The sequence below is a fragment of the Macrobrachium rosenbergii genome, chromosome 28 (assembly GCF_040412425.1).
Source record: "Macrobrachium rosenbergii isolate ZJJX-2024 chromosome 28, ASM4041242v1, whole genome shotgun sequence".
In the NCBI taxonomy this organism is placed as follows: Eukaryota; Metazoa; Arthropoda; class Malacostraca; order Decapoda; family Palaemonidae; genus Macrobrachium; species Macrobrachium rosenbergii.
Window position 1 is genome coordinate 4,112,528 of NC_089768.1, and position 19,973 is coordinate 4,132,500.

The window sequence follows — 19,973 nt, forward strand, 5'->3', positions numbered from 1 at the left end:
GCGCTCGACAGTGCAAAAAAATAATTATTTCGAAAATTCAGCAAAAATACAAATTTTATGCCAACAACGTTCATTTTGCTGTCCTTTTTTTCTAAATGTTTATATCTTATGGTGGAATAGTCAGAATAAGAGTCCCAGCCCTCTAAATACGAAAAAATGCGAGTTATTTAACGAAAAAAAAAAAATCTTATTTTTATATTTTCGTTCGTAACCCAAAAACTATGAAAGTCAGGTGAATGAATTATTTTTTATGAGAAAGCTAACACAATTCTCTAAATATCAACATATAAAACAATGGAAAACGAATAAGTCCAGCTGGTGAAAAAATTGATAGAAAAGAGGGTAAGAAACAGAGCTCTCTGCCCGGCGTATGGTGAGAATTATCGCTAGAAAAATATATTTTTTTTAAGAGCCCTATCTCGGTTATTTTTCATAGAAATTACTTTGTAAATATATGAAAATGTAGAGGAAAGGTTGAGGAATAAAGTGAGTGTTGAAGAAAAATGGCTTTGGTAATGGCAACAGTTTCATTTTGACGTTATAAGTTGATTGAAACGAAAAAAAATGTTACCGTTGTCAACATTATCGTTCGTAGCTCAAAATCTATAACAGTTAGGCGAATTAATTATTTTTTATGAGAAAGCCAACACAGTTCTTTAAATATCGACATATAAAACAATGAAAAACGAATAAGTCCAATTGGTGAAAAAATTGATAGAAAAGAGGGTAAGAAACCCAGTGCAATGCCCGGCATATGGTGAGAATTATCGCTAGAAACTTTTTTTTTTTTAAGAGCCCTATCTCGGTTATTTTTCATAGAAATTACTTTGTAAATATACGAATATGTAGAGGAAAGGTTGAGGAATAGAGTGAGAGGCAAGAAAAATGGCTTTGATAAAGGCAACAGTTTCATTTTGACGTTATAAGTAGATCAAAACGAAAAAAAATGTTACCATTGTCAACATTATTGTTCGTAGCTCAAAAACTATAACAGCAGTTAGGCGAATGAATTATTTTTATGAGAAAGCCAACAAAATTTTCCAAATATCGATATATATAATAATGAAAAATGAATAAGTACAGTTGGTGAAAAAATTTATAGAAAAGAGGGTAAGAAACTGAACGCGATGCCCAGCGTACCGTGAGAATTATCACTAGAAAAATTTTTTTTTTGAAGAGCCCTATCTCGGTTATTTTTCATAGAAATTACTTTATAAATATACGAAAATGTAGAGGAAAGGTGAGGAATAAAGTGAGAGGCAAGAAAAATGGCTTTGGTAACGGCAACAGTTTCATTTTGACGTTATAAGTTGATCGAAATGAAAAAAAATGTTACTGTTGTCGTAGCTCAAAAACTATAACAGTTAGGTGAATGAATTATTTTTTATGAAAAAGCCAACAAAATTCTCTAAATATCGACATATAAAAGAATGAAAAACAAATAAGTCCAGTTGGCGAAAAAATTGATAGAAAAAGAGGGTATGAAACAGTATGTTTCCAATAATGTAATCCCACATACAAATCCCACATTTTATAAAAAAAAAAATGGAAAAAAAATGTAAGATACAAATCCACATACAAACCCCACATTTTATAAAAGAAAAATAAGATACAAGCCAATATACAAACCCTACATTTTATTAAAAAAAATAAGATATAAACCCACATACAAACCCCACATTATAAAAAAAATTATTACAAAATATTAGAAGAGAAACATTGTATGGGAAATAATTAGAAATATTCATAAAAACCCATCACCAGAAATTTGAATACTGTACTCACCAAATATCATGACCCCTCTTGAATTCCTATATACAACTCCTCCCTCAGGTGAGGGCCTGCCATCTGAAGGGTTGCTGAGGGGGGGGAAGCTGCAGGAGTTAGATGTTTATCCGTGGTCTCCCTGCACCTCTTTTGGCAGGGCCTGACCCACGATTTGGTGGAGGCTTGAGTTGCTTCTCTGTGTGGTATCTGTAGAAGCAATTTCTTGGTGCCCTACACAGAGAAGCTCTACATGCCTTACACACCCATGATGTGTCCTTACGTATGTCATCTAGCAAGCAGATGTGGCATCTCAGCTATTTTGACTTGATGGAGGGAGTCTCCCTTATATACCCCCCTCTAATCTCTTCCCCCTCTACCGACTTTTTGTTTCTAACTATTTTATTCCTACCGACATTTTCTTTGGGTCCCATGGTGGTTGCTTAACAAGTTGTGTGGCTCACTTGGCTTCCCTAGAGGGACAAGTAGCATCTCGCCTAAGGTGTAAGGTAAGCTAGATAGAATGTGTGTGAGTGATTGGCTGCCTCCCTTTTCTCTTTTACCTTTTTCTCTTGCAGGTCAGAGAGGCAGGTGGTGAGCCATCACATGCTGGACTGGCTTGTCATGCAGGTGAGCCTAGATAACAGTTCCCTGTCTATAAACTAGATTAGATTGTTAGATGCAAGTCCTCCCTCTCTCTCTCTCTCTGGCAAGGGGAGAGAGGGGTTGACAATAAAACAAACAGGTTTGTTTTATTAGCCTTTTATGGTCTCCGGCACTATGGGTTCATCCAAGCCTTTTTTGGAATAATGACACAAACTCATTAATTCAAGCCCAGAAGTCAGGCAGTTAAATATCCCATATGTTCAACAGACCAGAGACTTGGGACTCCTTCCTCACCTCTTCGAGACCAGAAAGAGATTCCTGGGTGGGTAGAACTTCTATTTGGTTCAGAGATTTACCCAGAATCCACCCTCCAATGGGTTTCCCCTCGAGTAGGACGCCTTGACGAGGTGAGGGGCTAAGGGACCCTGGCCTTTGGGCCCGGGTCCTGACGAATCATCCTACATAGTTTTTGGTTTAAATGGCGTGGACATTTCCACATTCGCAAAATTTTACTGCTTAGGTGAGTCTGAGAAGGGATCGTTTTTTGGAAGGGGTTCGCATTCGAAGCTAATTGTGGGAGTTGTGGTGGTTGAGTCGCCACCCAAGATAGTTTGGACCTAAGAGATGGTGATGGGATTTTTCCCACTGCTATCTTGAGGGCGGAACCATCTCTGGGGATCAGCCCATCGGAATCCAGGGGGGGCTGGTTTTTGGAGGTGGGACTCCTGGCTTTTGTCCGGAAGCCCACGAGTGCGGTTGGAGTGGGGAGTCAGTCCCCATTAGTGGGGGCAGAACTCCCAGCAGGCGGATTGGCTTATACCTGGGCCACTGCAAGCGTACTGGTGCTATCCTGAAAGGGTAGGGTATGGGGTGGACTGTTGGGAGTCAACTCTCACTTGTGCCATTGGTGGAGAATGCGAATACCTGACTGATCTACGATACTTTCTTGATATGACCAAGCAGTTTTGGGTGGGTGGATGAACCAGTTTGTGTGTGGTGGTCTGATGTGTGCATGCTTGGCATCTTGGGGTCTCTTCGTGGGCTTTGGGAGTGTGTTGGGGTGGGGAAGCTGAGCAGTGGAGCTGCCCAGTTTGTCCTTTTTGATATGCTGTCGGGGTCTGTGCGGGGCTCTTGGGTGTCGGGTGTGCACTTTTTGGACCTTTGCATGTGGACTGGTTTAAACTTATGGATTTGGCTTCTAGTTCTCCCTCCCCTGGATCCGATGACTTAACGGCACTGGCAACGACTTCTGGCATGAACATGGATACGGGCTTGGCTGTTGGACAGAACCAAACACTGAGACACCAGGGTGTTAATAAATCTGGTGGATTTGATTCAAATAATAGGGTCCTTTATTGCACTAATGTAAACTTATCATTAGATTACGAATGTTTATACAGTGTAGTGAAGCAATTCGGCAAAGTGGAAAGAATTAAATTAGTTCTAGAAAAGATAAGCAGTCATTTTGTGCTTTTATCAAATTTTCCTCTCCCTTGGAAGCTAGTGAGGCACAACAGAGACTCCATGGCCACATTCTAAATGACTCAGTTGTCAGCACGAAAGTGTTTTCAGTGAAAAACTTGAATGATGAGCCATTTGACTTTGTTCCAAAGGCTGAAGAACATGGACCAGTCCCATGTACCAGAGCTCTTCCTCCCCTCTATGGCATGTTGCTATCTACAAGGAGGGAGGGAAAAATTTGATAAAAGCTGCTGACTGCATTGAGAGCAAGGTTGGTTCCATTCCCATTGGAAATTTGAAACGGTATGGAAAGAATCTTCTAATAAAAGCTGGAAATGAGACTCAAGCAGTTCTGTTAGCTAACTTTAAACCTCCTGAAAGTGGAAATATTGAATCTATTTCATCTCACAGATTCTTTAATACACTGAAAGGAGTAGTTTACTCAAAAGATCTGCATGTTTTTAAAGAGGAGGAGATTCTCCATCGATGCCCTCCTTGTGTATCTCATGTAAAAACTGGGTGGTGATGCAGCTATCCTTTTAACCTTCTCCTCCAATTACCTACCTGATACCATCATTGTTGGCCATGAGAGGATGCAAGTTAAAAAATATAAAAGAAGTCCTAGACAGTGTCGCAAAATGCTTTGAATATGGCCACATTCAAAACTCTTGCGATAACAATAAAAAGATGTCCTGTGTGCTCTGCAGAGCACGATAATTTTGATGATTGCAAAGCAGCCCGATACTGTTTTCTTTGCAGGGTGATCACACACCAAACTCTAGGGCTTGTCCCAGATATAAATTTGAACAAGACGTGTTGGCAGTGGCAGATAATGAACATATTAGCATTAGTGAAGCAAAGCGCACGGTAATGGGGCAAACAAAAGTGCCAACACTACGTATGCTTCTGTAATAAAACTTATGAAAACTTCCAACAATGTAAGGCCACCAATAACTGTGTCTGATGGAAGATATCACAAACCTGGTATTTCTCGAACCATAAATAATAATGAAAATCTCCAAACTGGTGAGAAACTTTCGTCGGCAAGTGCTTTGAAGTCCAGTAGCAAAAATTGTACTTCAAAAGCACAGAAAATTTATCTTCCACCACATCCCCAGCTGTCGATTCATCTCCAAAAATAAGGGTGCCAAAATCGGCCAATAATTCAGGAAAATATTCTGAAAATACTTCAAACCAAAATAAGCTAAAGGAACAATCCCAATTAGATAGAGCTAGTTCAGAGCCATCAATCGCCACAGCCACAAACAAAAATAATAATAAAACTACGGTTGCAACTACCAAGAAACGCACAAGAAATAGTTCCCCAAATAATGATAATTTTATAATAAAAACTTCAAATGGGTTCAGTGTTTTGGAAGACATCTCTCCTCCTAGAAAGGTGGTTCCAAAAGTAGTTTCAGAACAAAAACATCTGAGCTCAATTCAGTCTTGCCGCCCTAAGACAAATAGGATTAGTGGTGCACAGAACCACAGCAATAATTCTGAACATCAGGTTCATAATAAAAATATGAAGATCAACCAAAGACCCTGAACACCAATTCAGATGAAAAGGGATTAAGAAAACAATCTCTTATAAAGGAGAATTTCCCACTCCACCCTAGGAACAGTACTTCCCCTCCAAGGAGTGGGAAGTAGCACATTTTACCACCTTAGCATTCTTGCTCGATATTCTTCAGTGGAACTGTAAAGGTCTCAGAGCCCGTACAGAAGACCTTAAAGTTTTAATGCATGAAGTTAATCCAGGGATTATATGCCTACAGGAAACAATGTTAGGCAACTCTGTTTATAATCCTGGACTAAATTATTCAATATTTAAATCATATCCCCAATTGGTGATCGTGCCCATGGAGGTGCTGCAATTATTATTAATAAATCTCTACAGCACTCCACAATACAATTAAATACAACACTACAAGCTATCGCTATTTCAGTCATTTTGGAAAAGAGGATAACAATCTGCTCCTTATACCTTCCACCAGACCTTGATTTTAACATTGGAGATATTCAGTCGTTAATTGACCAACTTCCAGCTCCTTTACTTTTGCTAGGTGATTTTAATGCCCACAATCCCCTTTGGGAAGTCGGTTTTAGATAGTAAAGGAAATTAATCGAAGACCTTATTGACAGGAATGATGTTACCCTGTATAATAATGGGTCAATGACTTTCCACAACATTCACGATAATCATTTCTCTGCACTGGACCTTAGTATTTCTTCAACTAGTATCCACCTTGATTTTAATTGGTCTGTTAATGAAGATTTAAATGGAAGTGATCACTACCCGATCCATTTGAAATATGCTCTGAATGCTCCATCTGAAGTTTTACCTAAGTGGAAGGTAGAGGACGAGACTGGGATAAATTTAGTAAGGGTGTCAATCTAGATAGGGAGTTTGAGTCCTTTCATTCTCATCTAGATGCCTATGATTACTTTATTGAATCTACTTTGAAGAGTGCTGAAAGCTCGATTCCAAAAACAAAAGGCAAACCTCGTAGACCTGCAGTTCCCTGGTGGAATAAGACATGTGGTATTCTGAGAAAAGTGACTAGGAAATGCTACAGACGTTACAAAACTAGTGGCTCCCCTCAGTCTAAATTAATCTACAAACGTGCTTTAGCCAAGCAGCGGCGCTTTTATAAGAAAGCCAAAAGAGAATGTTGGCTTTACTATATTAATGGAATAAACTCCAAGACCCCACTAAGAGTGGTGTGGCGCAAAATAAGGAAACTGAGTGGAAAATTTGTAGCGTCACCATTGCCCTCATTAAAAATAAATGACACTCTAATCACAGAGCCCACTGAAGTTGCCAATGAGCTAGGAAAACACTTTTCTAAAGTTTCCAGCCCTAACAATTATTCTCCAGAATTTCAAAGAATTAGGAATTCTGAAATGTGTCTGAAGTTTGATTCGGGAAAATCTGAACCATACAACTACAAATTTTCCCTAAGAGAACTTCGTGAGGCGCTCTCCTCAAGTGAATCCACAGCTCCAGGTGAGGATACAATCATATATGAAATGCTGAAACACCTCCCAGATGACGCCAAAAATATTTACTGAAGATTATAAACAAAATATGGGAAACTGGAATTTTACCCAAGGACTGGAAAATATCCATAATTGTCCCAGTTAAAAAGCCTAATAAAGATGCTTCCCAAGCCACCAGCTATAGACCAATAGCTCTTACCAGCTGTGTATGTAAGCTGATGGAGAAAATGATAAATACTAGACTGGTTTGGCACCTGGAGACCAAAGGATTACTATCGCCATTTCAATTTGGTTTCAGAAAAACCGCTCCACCCTTGATCCCTTGCTGAGGCTGACCAACCAAATCCAGCAAGGATTCGCCAAAAAGTGTCAGACCATTGGCATATTTTTTTGACTTGGAGAAAGCATATGACACTACCTGGAGAATTGGCATCATGAAACAATTGCACAAGATGGGCATATGTGGAAGAATGGTCAGGTTTATATATTCCTTTTATCAGACAGACTTTTTAAGGTAAGAGTGGGAAACTCCTTCTCCCAACCTTTTATGCAGGAGGAAGGAGTTCCCCAAGGAAGCGTTTTAAGTGTAACACTTTTTCAGTGGCAATAAATAGCGTGATTGAAAAAATCTCGCCCCTGTTAAATGCTCGCTTTTTGTCGATGACCTTGCAATATACTGCACAGGATATGATTCCTTGTCCGTATGTAAACATTTGCAAAGGTCTATTAATGCTATTACTAAGTGGGCTGATGAGAATGGTTTCAAATTCTCCTCTTCCAAAACAGTTGCAGTAAGATTCACCAGGTGCCGGCGTGTGGAAGAGGTTCCCACACTTAGTTTAAAAGGGTCCATCCTTCCTTACGAGAGTGAAGTTAAATTTCTGGGGATGACTATTGACCATAAATTAACATGGGCTAGCCACATAAATGCCCTAAAGTTTAATGTTAAACAATCTATGAATATTTTAAAGGTTGTCTCTGGATTTAGTTGGGGGGCTGATAAGAAATCCCTTCTGAGGCTATATGACTCTCTGTGTCGATCTAAGTTAGACTATGGCTGTCAGATTTATTCCTCAGCCTGTAAAACCAAGCTAAAGGAACTGGATGTTGTACACAACATGGGGTTGAGAATATGCTCAGGGCTTTTAGAACTTCGCCTGTTGAAAGCATTTATGTCGACACAGATCATTTACCCCTTGATCTAAGAAGGCAAGAGCTAGGGGTTGCGATACATGGCTAGAATGAAAAGTGCTCCCAAAAATCCCTCCTTTCAAGCACTAAAGGAAACAGACTCTCGAAGTTTTTCTGGTACAAGAGCTTCTAAACCATTCCAAATTCGACTGAATGAGGATGTTAGGAATAATCACCTTAAATCCCAGAAAGTCCTGGAAGTAGAATATCCTGTAAATCCTCCATGGCTTATCCCAGAAGCATCAATATGTAAGAAACTGTTTAACAAAAAGGACTGCACTGTAGAAGAGATTAGGGAAAATTCTTAGAGCACGATGTTACCCATACTAATTTTACAAAAATTTATACAGATGGATCTAAGTCAGATAGTGGTGTTGGTTGCGCTGTTATCCTTGGTGATACAGCGTACACAGCTAAATTACCTGACTCTGCATCAATATTTACTGCCGAATTAACAGCCGTAGTGTCTGCCCTAGATTTAGTTTTTCAAAGTAGTGACTCTAATTTTGTCATATACTCAGACTCTAGAAGCACCTTAGAAGCTATTAAAAATTTAATAGCTTTCATCCATTAATTGAAAAAAGTTCAGGAGTGGCTTTTTCATTATATATTGTCGACGTAAATCAGTCTCTTTCTGTTGGGTCCCTTCTCACGTGGGGATTCAAGGAAACGAGATGGCAGACAGGGAAGCGAAAGCTGCTAGTATTTTATCAGAAACCTCTTTTAGAAAAGTGCCTCATACAGATCTAAAAGGTCCCATTAGATCTTATGTTTTAAGTAAATGGCAAGAAAGGTGGACTTCTCCCCTTCTTGCCAATAATAAGAAATATAGAAATATTAGGGATAATGTACTACCGTGGTCTTCGTCATTCCAGCTTGACAGACGAACAGAGGTTATTTTAACGAGATTAAGGATTGGGCACACTCGTCTAACCCATCAGTTTATTTTAGAAGGAAGCAGCCCTCCAGAGTGTGCTTACTGTGACGAGACACTAACAGTGGAGCACATTCTGGTGGTCTGCCCCAGATATTTTAACCAAAGAGAGAGATATTTTCAGGTAAATCCCTGTCTGATATTTTGGGAGATGAAGCAGATATTTCTGCTATCATCTCTTTTTAAAGTGTATTAAAATTTTTAACGATATTTAATTTAATTTATTACATCACGTAGAATTTTAATGACATTAATATTTTTTTTTTGTATATAGCACATCATTCATTAAACTTCATACCCTTATTTATTGGTCACATCACTTCATTTTATTTATTAATCATTTCCTTCATGAATTCATAACTTTAACATAATTTATTTTCTTTCCATTACGGCGCTGAATGGCCTTGTTGGCCCCAGTGCCTGGGCTTTTGCCCTAAATATCATACATCCATCCATCCATCCCTCCAATGGGTTAGTCTCCTATGTAAAGACCAAAGGTTTGTATTAGTGTAGGAACAAATTGCAAGTTTGAAAGTGCTGTACAATTTGTATTTTTCCTAATATACAAACCCATAGGTCTTTGTATTTATGACCTACCTCGGCCACCCCTCACTCTGGTACATGGGCCAAAAGGCAGAATGGAGTGCTGAGCAACTAGTGGGCAGGGGTTTCCCCCCTGCCATCGGTAGCTAACGATCTTGTTTGAAAGTTAACGGCTGTTCCAGCTGCGTCCATAAGCAAAATCCCTATGTAAAGACCTTCAGGTTTATATGTTGGAAAAAATACAAATCACTTTAAAATTTGCAAGTTTCCTAACCTACAAACCTCAAGTTTGTTACATAAAGGCCCACCTCAGCCACCCTTCACATCTGGCACCTGGACTGAAAGGCAAATTGGAATGCAGACCAGTGGGTAGGTTTCCCCCCCCTGCCTGTCAGTTGTTAATGACCCTGTTGGTAAGTTTTCAACGGCTGTTCCATCTTGTGTTTGCAAGCTTATCCCCTAATATAAAGAACTTCAGGTTTGTATGGTAGGAAAAATACAAATTACTTTTAAAGTTTACTATATTTCAGCATTATAATCCGATTAGTTATTATGACTTGACTGCCTACATGAAATTTCTAAACATTTACGTATATATAAATAAAATTTTGTGATTACAGTATACAGTATAGTATAAAACTGATATATTGCAAATAAACAGAATTTCTAATGCTACAAAATTTTTTATTTATTTGACAGCTATGAGAATTGCTGGCCTGCTATTCAGAAGGGAATGAATGGAGTGATTTTTGTCTATAACCCAGGCCGTGATGATCAGGCTCAGGCACTTGAGTCCTTACACTCTCATTTTGCTGAGCAACAGGGAGTAAGAGAGACACAGTGCATTGTTTTTTGCCACCATAAACCTGGCTCTAAAGGCAAAGGATCCAAGTTAGGTAAGACATACTTTTAGCATGATTTATTAATTCTTTCTTGACCAGCCCTGTATTTGGTTTGGTATTTAACCATTGGTTTGATTAAACTGTTCTATGATGATATTATTAATAATTAATTAACAAAGAAGAAGAAGAAGTAGAAGAAGAATACTAATGCTAACTCACTGGTTAAGGAGGAAGAGGAGGTCAAAGAGGAGGAGGAGAAGGATGATGATTCTTTCAGACTCTGATGGTTGCACCCTGCCCTTTGTGCGAGTTTTAGAGGATGGTGGGGATGGTGGTACTGGGATGATCACTGTGTGGTGGCCATGTCTGGGCTGTTCTGGATTGTCCATATGAAATATGAAATTTTCCCTACACAATATACAAACCCTCGGTCTTTATGTAACGGATGTGCTAAAGTGCAGCTGGAAACGGCTGTTTAACTTTTACTTTTACTTTTTAACTACTGTCCAATGGGTTGGAGTCCCTCCCACCCAGATGGTAAGAATTCACTTTGCTTTTGGCCGCCGTGCAATGTGGAACTTCTGTACCCTCTGCCCTGCCTGCCGTTTTGCTTTGTTTTTCTTCTATTTTTCCTGGTGAGATCAATCTGTGTTTGTTGCTGATATATATCTTTGGTTTTGTTTGTGTTGATAGTGTTACAATATGAAAACCCATGAACCATCCAAGCCTGAGCAGAAGGGCAGTGCTCATTGTGTCTGCCCCGACACTGCTTCAAAACCATGTAATCATTACCTCTCCCCTATTGATGTTAACCCTCGTGTCCTCTGCACTACTGTAGTTGCAGAGGGCATGACTGTGACCAAGACTCTACTCGTGACAAGTGTCATGACTGGTCACCTGTGCAATGGGTGAAGTTTTTGCAGAGGAGGAAACACAAGAAGGCCTCCAAGGCATCGTCTGAGGCAACGCCCCTGATGACACCATTGGTTGCTGACCCCTCTTGGTCTTTCCTTCCTCCTGCAAATCTCCCATGCCTTGCCATCACTCTTATGGGAGCGATCTCCCCTTTGTCGTCTTTGCTTGCCTCGTCAAGTGGAAGTTGGCGTTGGGGGGCTGGTGATCAGGACGACCTCTGCTCGGTAGTCTCTGTTTGTTCCCAGGGGGGAGGAATCCCTTTCGGTGCAAAGTGAGACTGCCAACCCTAACCTGACTTTTACTCCTTCAGGTGAGACCGATGAACTCCGGGAGATTTGTCTCTCTCTGGGCTTCTTGGGAGTTCCCTTGGCGCAGGGCTTATTGAGTCACCTGAGGACTTCCCATGCCTCTGTGATGCCCCCAGTGGCTCATGTTACTGTAATAGCTACCACTGCTACGGTTATGACTGCTATGGCTAAGACGTCTACAAGTGTAACGTCACATACTCTACCCTTAGTGACCCCTGTGTCATTGACCATATGTCCACTCATGCCCCTGCTATGGCCTACCCTACTGTAGCCCATCCTTCTGCTGTGTCTGCTGCTCCCCCCTCTGTTGGGGATCAGCTTCTCCAGGCTCTCCTGAAGAGAATGTCCAAGAACTTTAGTTGCAAGGTATCATCTTCATTGTCTTTTTCTTCTTCTGCTTCCTCCTCACCTTCTTCTTCGAAAGCTGACTGGTGGAGGAAGAAGAGTGTTTCTTCTCCCACCCCGAAGGAGTCCCATCATGGGGCTTCCAAGGGCTGCCTCCCTCCATGGGGAAGACAGAGGGATCTCTAGTTGGTTCTTCCCAGTTTGCGGATTCAGGGGCCGTTTCACAGGTCTTGCCGAGACCTCATGACTTGGGAGCATGAGGCGCGCAGGTCTCCAAGGGGATCCACGCACCTGATACCAGTTCTGAGAAGTTACCTTCCAGTACCGGTGTAGTGCTTACCTCTTTCTGTGTCTCTTCGGACACTCGGGTAGAGGAAGCAGCCGTTTATCGTCCTGGATGTGATTCAGGAACTTCCAGTGCTGAGACCTCCAAGCAGGACCGAGTCATTCTGGGTACTTGGGTTTCACCGAAACCTCAAGTCACCTCTGCCAGTACAGGCGGGGGTTCCACTCCCGGCCAAGAGCTGCCAGCCGAAAATTGGACAGTACCAAATTCCAAAGAATTACTAAGAACCCCGTCGACAAGATCAGGCGGGAGGCGAACAGGATCATAGAGATGGTCAACGCCGCCTCTAACACCCTTCACCTACCACCAGTCACGGGGGACTATGACCTGGGGTACATCTACAGGAACGTCAAGACGCATAAGCAAGGTAACCCCCTGTGCCCCATCATCAGTCAGATTCCTGCCCCGACATACCAGTTGGCTAAGAGCCTAAATACCATCCTTAGCCCTTGTGTCCCAAGCAGCCACAGTCTGAAGTCGTCAGCAGAGTTCCTGGAGGCCTTAAGAGCGGCGCCCCACGGAGGCTGTACTGCTTCGATGGATGTGGAGCCCCTCTCTACCGACGTCCCCGTCGATGAGACCATCCAAATGATCTTGGACCGTGTGTATAGGGACCCCACCATCCCATCCCTGAACATCCCTGTGCATGCCCTCCGTGCCCTCCTGGAAATCTGCACCAAAAAGGCCCCTTTCTCCAACCATCGTGGCCATATGTACACCCAGATCGACGGGGTGGTGATGGGTTCTCCCCTCGGAGTCCTCTTCACCAATTTCTACATGGGCACAATGGAGCAAAGGGTATTCGAAGATATACACGAACCAAGGATGTACATCGCTACATCGACGACACCTTCATCAGCACCAGTTCGCAAGAGGAGATCGAAAACCTGAGGCGTGCATTCCACAACCATAGCTGCCTCAGTTTCACGATCGAGCAGAGCCAAAACCGCTGCCTCCCCTTCCTTGACGTCCTTGTGGAACAGAGAGAGGCCTCTTTCTTTACGAGGGTCTACACGAAATGCATGAACCTGGGCATGTGTATGAATGGGGCGAGCGAGTGCCCCGAGAGGTATATAGCGCTCCACCATCAGTGCCTACGTCAGAGGGCCCTCTCACACTGCTCCTCCTGGAACGATTTATGGAGAACGTGTAGCCCAGACCCTTTTCCTGACAATGGACACCCAAACTGGAATATAGAAGAGTCTATCAAGGCTTTGTCGATAGATGGTACCGTCAGGAACCTTGCCCGATGCCCTGAACGATAGAGCTCTTCTATAAAGGACAATTTCACCAGAAATATAAAGAAGACGAACGCATGCCCTCAAAAAAATCATCGAAAATGTCAGCCCTGTTGACTCAACAAGAATATACATCTGGTTATTTACTACAAGAGCAAAAGATGAGCAGCCTGGTTATGCGTAAACAACCCAGCCCCCTCAGCAGGACCCCTTGAAGAAAAACCAACGTGGTATATCGGTACTCATGCCCCATCCGAGGATGCCTCGGTTCTTACATTGGTATGACCACCATTTTTTCTCCAAGAGGATTTCCTGCCACGCCCAAGAAAAGGCTATCTTTAATCATGCCAGGACCGTCCATAACCAGAGAATAGCAAGAAAAAACATAATCATGAACATCGAAATAATTGACCGAACTACCGACCACCGCCGCCTACGCCTCTTGGAAGCATTGCACATTGGGAAGGAGAAACCAACCCTCAACATTACGCAGGAAATTTTTCTCCTCCACACGGCAGCCAGGAGACATGCACCGAGCGATTCCCATGGCGAACGAGGGAATCAAAATTCGGCATCTGAGGATCGAAATTCTTCCATTCATCCCCAGCACTACAACGCCGCCGCCCGCAAGACGAATCACGAACATCGACCTGGGAGAATAGGCTCCGCCAAGGGTACATGCCCGGGCAGCCAATCATAATTCAGCACCGATCAAGACCCCTATAAATACCAACCCGAAACCTCGTTTCTTCAGACCTTCTGCAACCACGTCCAGAGGATGACCAACGAGTTGGTCGAAACATGTCGAAGGTACCTAAAATAGAACCTGAATCCAGACAAATGATTTCTGATTGGATATTTTAATAAAAGACTTCCATATTCCGCACACTATCCTTTTCCAACATGAATATCGGTCAGTTGCTGACTAACATCGCCGAGCCTGAAAAGTGAATCATAAGGAAGATAGAAAAGACACTATATAAGATAAATTCACATAATACAGCCATCCTTTTTAATAAGACCTGTTTAAAAGAGGGTCTACTCCCTTCATATACTTCCTTCGGCTGCATGGTCCCACTGCCCAGCGAGAACCAGGCACGAGAAGTATTCAACTGAAGGACTGCTACTGCAGCGTTTGAAATTTTATACAGCTGTCGTCCAAAGAGAGAGAGGGCCACACTCGTCGAGAGGAGAAGAAAAACTTGTACTCCGATTGGTGGGCGGACTTGGCCGACGCAGGCAACCCTGAAGCAGCCTCTTCGAGTGCCTCGGAAGAGGATGAAGCAGCGAACAACACCCTCCAAGGGCAAGGGCACTACAGTGACATCATCGAGTGCCTATGTCGCTTGGAAGAGAAAGATGCGGAGAAAAAGATAACTAGACTAGCTTAACAGTGCTGTTAACTGGATATCGATGCTGATGACTGGAGATCGGCACTGCTGCTAAGCGGAGATCAGCGCCATTAAGCAGAGATTGATGCCGCTAACTAGAGACCAGTGCCACTAAACGGAGATTGGCACCGAAAATCCAGTTACCAGCGTCGCTAAACAAACGCCAATAAAACCAGGGAGTCAGCTCCATGGACTGGTTCAGGCACTATAGGAGAGAAGGTGAACAAGCATGCAGGTGCTTCCTCACCCCCTGCCAGTGCTGCACCTTGTTTTATTACTTCTTCGCCAGGGTTCTGTCCAGACTCTTCTTGGGTGAGTGCGGTTAGAAATGTCAGACTGTCACCGATGGGCCAGAGTTCAATTCCCGGTAACCTGATGAAGAGTTAGAGGAATTTATTTCTGGTGATAGAAATTCATTTCTTGCTATAATGTGGTTCAGATTCCACAATAAGCTGTTGTTCCGTTGCTAAGTAACCTGTTGGTTCTTAGCCACGTGAAATAAGTCTAATCCACTTCGGGAGCCCTGGAGAGCTGTTAATCAGCTCAGTGGTCTGGTAAAACTGAGGTATACTTAACTTAAACTTTCTGTACAGGTGCACTATGACTCAGAGGGTCCTAGCTCCTGGAGAAGCTTGGAAGAAAGAGGATATGTCCCCACACAGTCTACTTCTTGTCTGGAGGCCACGGCCTTGAAGAAGACTACAGCACGTTGTAAGGACATCCCGAGTTCATGCCCGGGAGTACAGGATTGCTCTCCTCTAGTCGGCCCCCTTTCACCTTCACCTCTGTGTACGTTTGCGTGAGCCTGCACGCTCTCCTTGGGACAGCACCCTGCCATGTCTGCATGCGCGGGGGCGCTCTCCTAGACCCATGCAGCCATCGCCACTGTAGGTTGGCGATCGCCCACAGCTTTCCTCTCCTGTCGGGCTTTGGCCTCCAACAGGACAAAAAAGAGTGCGCGATACCTCTCATATGTCCCTTCAACCTCCTGGGATTATACTGGGAGGCATGAGTCGAATAGAAGGGTTTCCGATTGGGATGCTACACCCCAATGCAGCCCCACCACAAAGGCTTACGCTCTGGGTTTGGTCCTCGGATCAACTTGGACTTATGCCCAAGTGGTCGAGAAGCGATGACACATGGCAATGGCTACAGATGGGGGAACTCAAGAAGGAAACAAGGAATGCTAACAGCAGCACAAGATCAGGCCCTAAGAACCAGATATGTCTAAAGAACAGTAGATGGAAATAACATCTCACCCTTATGCAGGAAGTGCAATATGAAAGACGAGACCATAAACCACATGGCAAACGAATGTCCAGCGCTTGCACAGGACCAGTGCAAAAAGAGGCATGATTCAGTAGCAAAAGCTCTCCACTGGAGCCTGTGCAAGAAACATCAGTTAGCTTGCAGTAATAAGTGGTACGAACACCAACCTGAGGGAGTGATATAAAATGATCAATGATCCTCTGGGACTATGGTATCAGAACAGATAGGGTGATATGTGCCAATACCCCAGACATGACGTTGATTGACAAAATCAAGAATTAAATACCACTCATTGATGTCGCAATACCATGGGACACCAGAGTAGATGAGAAAGAGAGAAAATTGATAAGTATCAAGACCTGATACTGTAATCAAAATAAGAAGGATATGGAATATGCCAGTGGAAATTGTACCCATAATCATTGGAACACTAGGCATGATCCCAAGATCCCTGAAAAGGAATCTGGAAAAATTAGATGCCGAAGTAGCTCCAGGACTTGTGCAGAAAAGTGTACTACTAGAAACAACGCACATGGTGAGAAAAGTGATGGACTCCTAAGGAGGCAGGATGTTTCCTAATACATGTAGTAGCAGTTATGACTTGGACCATCGACAGATGGTCTCTTGTTTGTGACTTTTTCATAAGTTGTATTTCAACAGAGATCTTTCATATTCACAATTGGTCCCTGATTCCCCTTACCTGCTGAGGGCAACCAGATTCACTAAACAGCATAACCAATATGCAGTAAATGTGCCTCACATTTACAGTTCCAGAGGTTCCTTATTCCTCACACCGTTGGACTGTGGAACAGAATCCCAGAGGATGTCTCGCAATTGGAACTTCAGAAGTTCAAGCAAAGATGCAATGCATTACTACCCTAATACTATTCTCCTTGCATTTATTATTTTTTTTTCTTTTTCAATGAGTGGAATCTCTTCTTTCTGTATTTCCCTTTACCTCCTCTTACTTCTTCCTAATGAACACCATATTCTTTGGAAGCTTGAAGTTCAAGTCAGTAGCCCCTGTGGGCTTGTTCCGTATGAATGGTTTCATCTTTTGAATTATTATTATTATTATTATTATTATTATTATTATTATTATTATTATTATTATTATTATTATTATTATTATTATTATTCTATTTTAAAGGGTAAAAGTCCATTCCTCTTCATTTTCTTGAACAAGGCTACAAGAATGCCAAGCTCTGGCGTAGGACCCTTCCCCTACTCGTGGGCACAACCAGAAATCTGGCATTTCCAGGCATGAAGCACTTTACCAGTCATATCCTTTAGGTAATACCTCCCATGTATCTGTATGAAAGACAAATTTGTATTGTAGTGAGAACAAATAGTAAACTGAATATACTGTAGTTAGCATTTTTCCTGGGTATATAAACTACCTCTTACCAACCCCACATTTGTCCTTGTTGCCGAAAGAAAAAGTAAATGCTGATAGTTGAGTGAATGAGTGGTAACTCCACCCTTTTACTTGCTGATAGTTACTTTGCTACCAAGCCTCAGTGACCAAATCAGCTTCTGTCAAAGCTATATCCATATAAAACTATATCCATATAAAAGTCTTTGGTTTCTGTATCTAGTAAAAATGCACATTATCCTCAGCCTACAATGAATCTGGGAACAATTTCTTCATTTGGTCTTACTTGTTCACTCAAGTTGGATTTTGCTTTGTATCTAACAATAGAAAGTTTACCATTAAATGCTGCAATAATTTTCTTAGATATCTTTCAGTCAGTTTAAAAAGAAATATCTTTAGTTGAACTAAATTATGATGCCTATTTTTTTTTTTTTTCAGGAAACGTATTCAATCCAGTTCCAAAAATAGACACACACATAGAGGAAGATGGTGGTGGAGTTCGAAGAGATTTCTCAAATTTTATTGGATCAGTTTTGGCTCATATGTCTGCTGTTGCTGAGCGACAAGAAAACTTTATACTACAATAGAGTTATCATGACATTGTATTAATATGCCAGTACACATTTTTTCTGTAGAGAAGTTACCACCTGTAGTGTTCCTTGTGCGGAGCACATTACACAGTATTAAAGGTTCTCTGCAGCATCACTTTGGCTCCAGTTGCAGTGCTTTCAACATTTTAATTTTCATTTGCATCTGTCTGGTCTCACTTCTTCAAGCCATCCACCTTTTATCTGTACCCTCCTCCAATTTCACCATGTACATAAAAACATTTCAGACCAGCATTGTAAGTTGAGAATTGTGACCCATTGGTCTTGATGATGATGATGATATTTTATTGTACAAAAATTGTGATGGCATGAGTTTGTCCTTAGGTTTTGTGTGCCTGTAGAGTCTAGGCTCATCTTAGCCAAGTGAAGAAGACATTGCCATGGACTAGTGAACTCAAGAGACGATGCATATAAAAACCAAACGTGAATAGGAAATCTTTGATTGGAAAGCGGAGACCTGATTGCAGAGGTGAACGTCTTTTCCGGTGGAGTAGAAGACCTTTAGCACTGACTCTGAGAAACCTCGTTCTTCAAGAGAATCGTAGAATATGAAAATATGTCTTTAAATTGATCCCATCTGAGGTTACTGTTGTATTCACATATATAATGCAAAAAGGAGATAAAGTGAAACTATTCCTTGTAGAGTATTCAAAGGTTTATTATTATTATTATTATTATTATTATTATTATTATTATTATTCGAACGCGTCCTTCCCCCCAGGTTGACCCAGGGAGTCCCCTTGTGGTGGAGGTCTGCCCGAACAAGTGGGCACTCGTTGGGATTTTCAACTCCTTGAAGCATCTCTCTGTTATAAACAGTCAAGATTTATTTTACGGCAGTATACCTTTCAGTAAGACTGATAGATATCCTTTACCGGATCTCCAACAGCCTGTACCTCATACTTGAATTGGTAGGATTAAAGCGCTTTCAAAACTGGAATGGAATGCCTTTCTGCCAACTGAGTCTCATTTTCAGGAATGGAAAAGCTGAACTAGGAAATAACTCAGAGAAGCCTATTTCGGGTTATAGAGTGTTCAATTGGATACAAGATAGGTTAGGTAGATTCCTATTTCAGGATGGAAAAACTTCAATTGGAGACACGTTATCTCAGACATATCTCTATTTCAGACATTCAGAATTACATTGGAAACAGGCTAGAATATACCCCTGTTTCAGGCCCTTCTCATGCTCCTACTTTCATTCAAAAAGCTGTCTTTTGTTGATTTTACTTCCTTATGGTTAATTGCAACTGTGAAAATGTGATATGCACCAAGCTAATTAAATCCATTTGCTTGGAATCTGTTGTGCATTTGAGTTTTGTTTGGTTGATGATTTCACCCATTATATAATGATTTTTGTTCTATTTTGAGTTACTTTTGTTGTGGATGCAATAAATGAATGCAGTACTTAGTATTTTCAATTTGTCTGCTGGAACCTGAACCGACTCTTAAGAGTGAATATTTCCACTTTGTACAGTCATCCATTGGTAGATAAACCACACGAGGTGCCTTTGTGTAAAAGTTTCAAAATGCATTTTCTGAACTTTCCGCCTTCCTAAACAAAGGCTAATGCGACATTCTTATCAGAAAAGCCCCTATCACATATCCACCAGCTGAGACAGATGCACTCATTGTGCAAATCCCTTCTAAAGGGTAAAAGGGTTTCCATGAAACAAGGGCCGGAGCCATACAGACATACAATCATGCTCAGGGCCCTTCTCCTGCTAGAACAGGGAATGAGACAATGTGCTCATGAATCAGCAGGTAGACCAGTTGGCTCCCCAAAGCCACCATCCCTAGCTCTCAGGGACTGTAAGGGGAGTGACGGGTG

The 19,973-nt window shown here is 41.9% G+C and overlaps 1 protein-coding gene across 6 annotated transcripts in view; it reads left to right on the plus strand.

The window, feature by feature from the left end:
• The window catches only part of LOC136853985 (intraflagellar transport protein 22 homolog), a 47,051-nt gene extending 28,545 nt beyond the window's left edge, over nt 1-18,506 (plus strand). For all 6 annotated transcript variants that reach the window (XM_067129917.1, XM_067129919.1, XM_067129918.1 and 3 more), the window contains exons 3-4: nt 10,205-10,401; nt 17,973-18,506. In XM_067129917.1, the coding sequence (XP_066986018.1) occupies nt 10,205-10,401; nt 17,973-18,121 (346 nt within the window). In that variant the 3' untranslated portion in view covers nt 18,122-18,506. The remainder of the gene's footprint in view (nt 1-10,204; nt 10,402-17,972) is intronic.
• Nucleotides 18,507-19,973: the final 1,467 nt, after the last annotated feature.